This window comes from Aquarana catesbeiana, linkage group LG02 (genome assembly GCF_042186555.1).
Source record: "Aquarana catesbeiana isolate 2022-GZ linkage group LG02, ASM4218655v1, whole genome shotgun sequence".
In the NCBI taxonomy this organism is placed as follows: Eukaryota; Metazoa; Chordata; class Amphibia; order Anura; family Ranidae; genus Aquarana; species Aquarana catesbeiana.
In genome coordinates this window covers 513,298,409-513,301,152 of record NC_133325.1, presented here as the reverse complement: position 1 = coordinate 513,301,152, position 2,744 = coordinate 513,298,409, and the positions used below count along the sequence as shown (strand labels likewise).

The window sequence follows — 2,744 nt, the reverse complement described above, 5'->3', positions numbered from 1 at the left end:
CGTTTAACGTCGTTTGTAAGCGTTAGCGCTAAGGAGCGTTTTTTCCAAAAAAACATCCTTCTGCTATTTTCCACTCCCAAATTACCCACAATGCCAAGTAAAATGAATAAACAACATGCAATATCATGTGACAGGGCCATTTTTGTAGGAGAGAGAGAGGAGATAGATAGTCTATGTGAGTTTGTTTGAGTGTGGAGTTTTTGCGATTTTGCGTGTGTTTTCCTTGGATTTTTGCATTATGGATCCTGTTGTGCAAAAGATCGATGAAGCAATCCTGCTTATTATCCTGCAGAGAATTCGTAGAAGGAGACAGTTGGAGGAGGATAGAAGGAGTAGACAACGTCGCTTCTGGACACATCCACTGATATCCCAGCGACTGTCAGTGGGGTACTTCACCCAGATGTATGCAGAACTGCGCATACACCCGAAAAAGTTTTACAACTTTACAAGGATGTCTGTGACGCTGTTTGATGACCTCTTGGAGAGATTCCAGCCACGATTGACCAGGATGGACACTGTCATGCGTCGCTCTGTGTTACCGGAGGAACGGCTGTTAGTGACACTGAGGTAAGTGAAATAAGTACTCATATGGGATAGGGTTAGTTAGGTTTTTGAGAATCGGAATAGTGGTAGGGTTTAGGGAATAGTGGGTTGGGTTTAGGAGTAGGGTTTAGGCAATAGAAGTTTCGGGAATAGTGGGTTGGGGTTAGGGGTAGTACTTTTTTTATTTGTATGCTGTTTTAATTAAATATTTTAAAATTTTGATGCTAGGTTCCTTGCCACTGGACAAAGTTTTGTGTCCCTTCACCATTATTTCCTCCTTGGTGTCCCAACTGTCTCTGCAGTAACAAGGTCAACATGTGTTGCAATTTGGGAGGAGCTATACCACTCAGTCATGCCGGAGCCGACCGAAGAAATCTGGGAGTCTGTTGTGGATGGATTTTGGGAAAAAACACAATTTCCTAATTGCATCGGTGCCCTGGATGGTAAACATATCAGGGTGAAGAAGCCTCCCCACTCCGGATCATCTTATTTTAATTATAAGAAATATTTTTCCGTGGTACTCCTGGCATTGACTGATGCCCATCTAAAATTTCTTGCCGTGGATGTGGGAGCTTACAGCAGCCAAGGTGACTCCCGCATATTCAGAGAGTCTTCATTCGGACGTCATCTGCATGGGGGACGCCTCAACATACCAGCAAGTAGGCCTCTACAATGCACTGATGAACCAAGTTTGCTGTTGGTGATGGTTGCGGATGAGGCTTTTGGATTGGCCGAAAACCTTATGAGGCCATATAGTGGATATGGACTCAGTCATGCACAAAGAATTTTCAATTATAGGCTCAGCCGTGCACGCCGTGTGGTTAAGTGCACGTTTGGTGTCTTGACTGCCAAATGGAGGGTTTTGCTGTCCTCCATGCAACTGGATGTGGAGAATGCAATCAAGGTGGTCCTGGCATGCTGCGTGCTACATAATCTTCTGAGGATCAATGATAGGAGCAATTTGAAACCGGAGCCCAGCAACCCAACATATCGTGTTCAATTTATGGACTTGCGGTCAACAGCACGGGTCATGACAATCCGCAACCAATTTGCCCAATATTTTGTATCTCCTGATGGAGAGGTGTCATGGCAAGATGATCATGACATGATGTTGCCATTGAATAAATCATCATGGATTTTGTTTTTTTTTAATAAAACACGTCATATTCATGTTACTGCTCTCTGTGTCCATGTTTATTCTTTTGTTCCTCGAGTCCATTACATTCTGCGTGAGGTAAACGCATGCTAGGTCTATTGGGTTCAGCATTCTTTTGTCTCAAGCAGAGTGCAATGTGCTCTTTTCAATCTGCTTGTGACAAACGCATGCTAGGCCTCTTGCATGCGTTTGTCTCAAGCAGAGTGCAATGTGCCCTTTTCAATCTGCTTGGGACAAACGCATGCTAGGCCTCTTAGAGGTCTCACCATGCTTTTGTCTCAAGCAGAGTGCAATGTGCACTTTTCAATCTGCTTGGGACAAACGCATGCTAGGCCTAAGGTCTCACCATGCTTTTGTCTCAAGCAGAGTGCAATGTGCACTTTTCAATCTGCTTGGGACAAACGCATGCTAGGCCTAAGGTCTCAGCATGCTTTTGTCTCAAGCAGAGTGCAATGTGCACTTTTCAATCTGCTTGGGACAAACGCATGCTAGGCCCAAGGTCTCAGCATTCTTTTGTCTCAAGCAGAGTGCAATGTGCTCTTTTCAATCTGCTTGGGACAAACGCATGCTAGGCATCTTAAGGTCTCAGCATGCATTTGTCTCAAGCAGAATGCAATTGACTGCTGTTGTGCATCTTATAACAAAATTAAAACAGACATCATTTGTCAATCAAAAAAAGATTTATTGACCAAGAAAATAATCTGGTGATAGGTTTGCTGGGATGCCTGGTCCCTTTGGGGATGTGGGGATTGGGTACGGGGGAAGGAATGGGGGTGGCGCCTATGCATATAAGATGGCGGTGTAAATTCTTCGTAGGAGGGTGGGGGGTACACTGGGGTCTGGAGCATGATGGTTGGTGACTGGCGGAGAGGAGGGGGCTGATACAGAGAGGGGTGCACTGCTGAGGTCCCGGGGGCCAGTGGGGTATCCTGAGATACAGTGCATGGATCGACGGAAGGTGGAGGTGGCACACCACTATATTTTAACTGTCTGTATTGAACACAGATGGTGTTTAATCGATCCATGCACTGTATCTCAAGGTCTC

General features: G+C 45.3%; 1 protein-coding gene across 1 annotated transcript; it reads left to right on the top strand.

The window, feature by feature from the left end:
* Positions 1-238: 238 nt before the first annotated feature.
* LOC141127392 (uncharacterized) lies at positions 239-1,792 on the top strand. The gene is made up of 2 exons (XM_073613761.1): positions 239-567; positions 772-1,792. Exons 1-2 carry the CDS (start codon positions 239-241, stop codon positions 1,790-1,792), a joined length of 1,350 nt encoding a protein of 449 aa, XP_073469862.1.
* Positions 1,793-2,744: the final 952 nt, after the last annotated feature.

Coding starts and splice junctions, on each gene's coding strand:
- LOC141127392 (XM_073613761.1), top strand. CDS start 239: ATGGATCCTGTTGTGCAAAAGATCGATGAAGCAATCCTGCTTATTATC. Junction 568..771: donor CGGCTGTTAGTGACACTGAG/GTAAGTGAAATA, acceptor TTTTGATGCTAG/GTTCCTTGCCACTGGACAAA.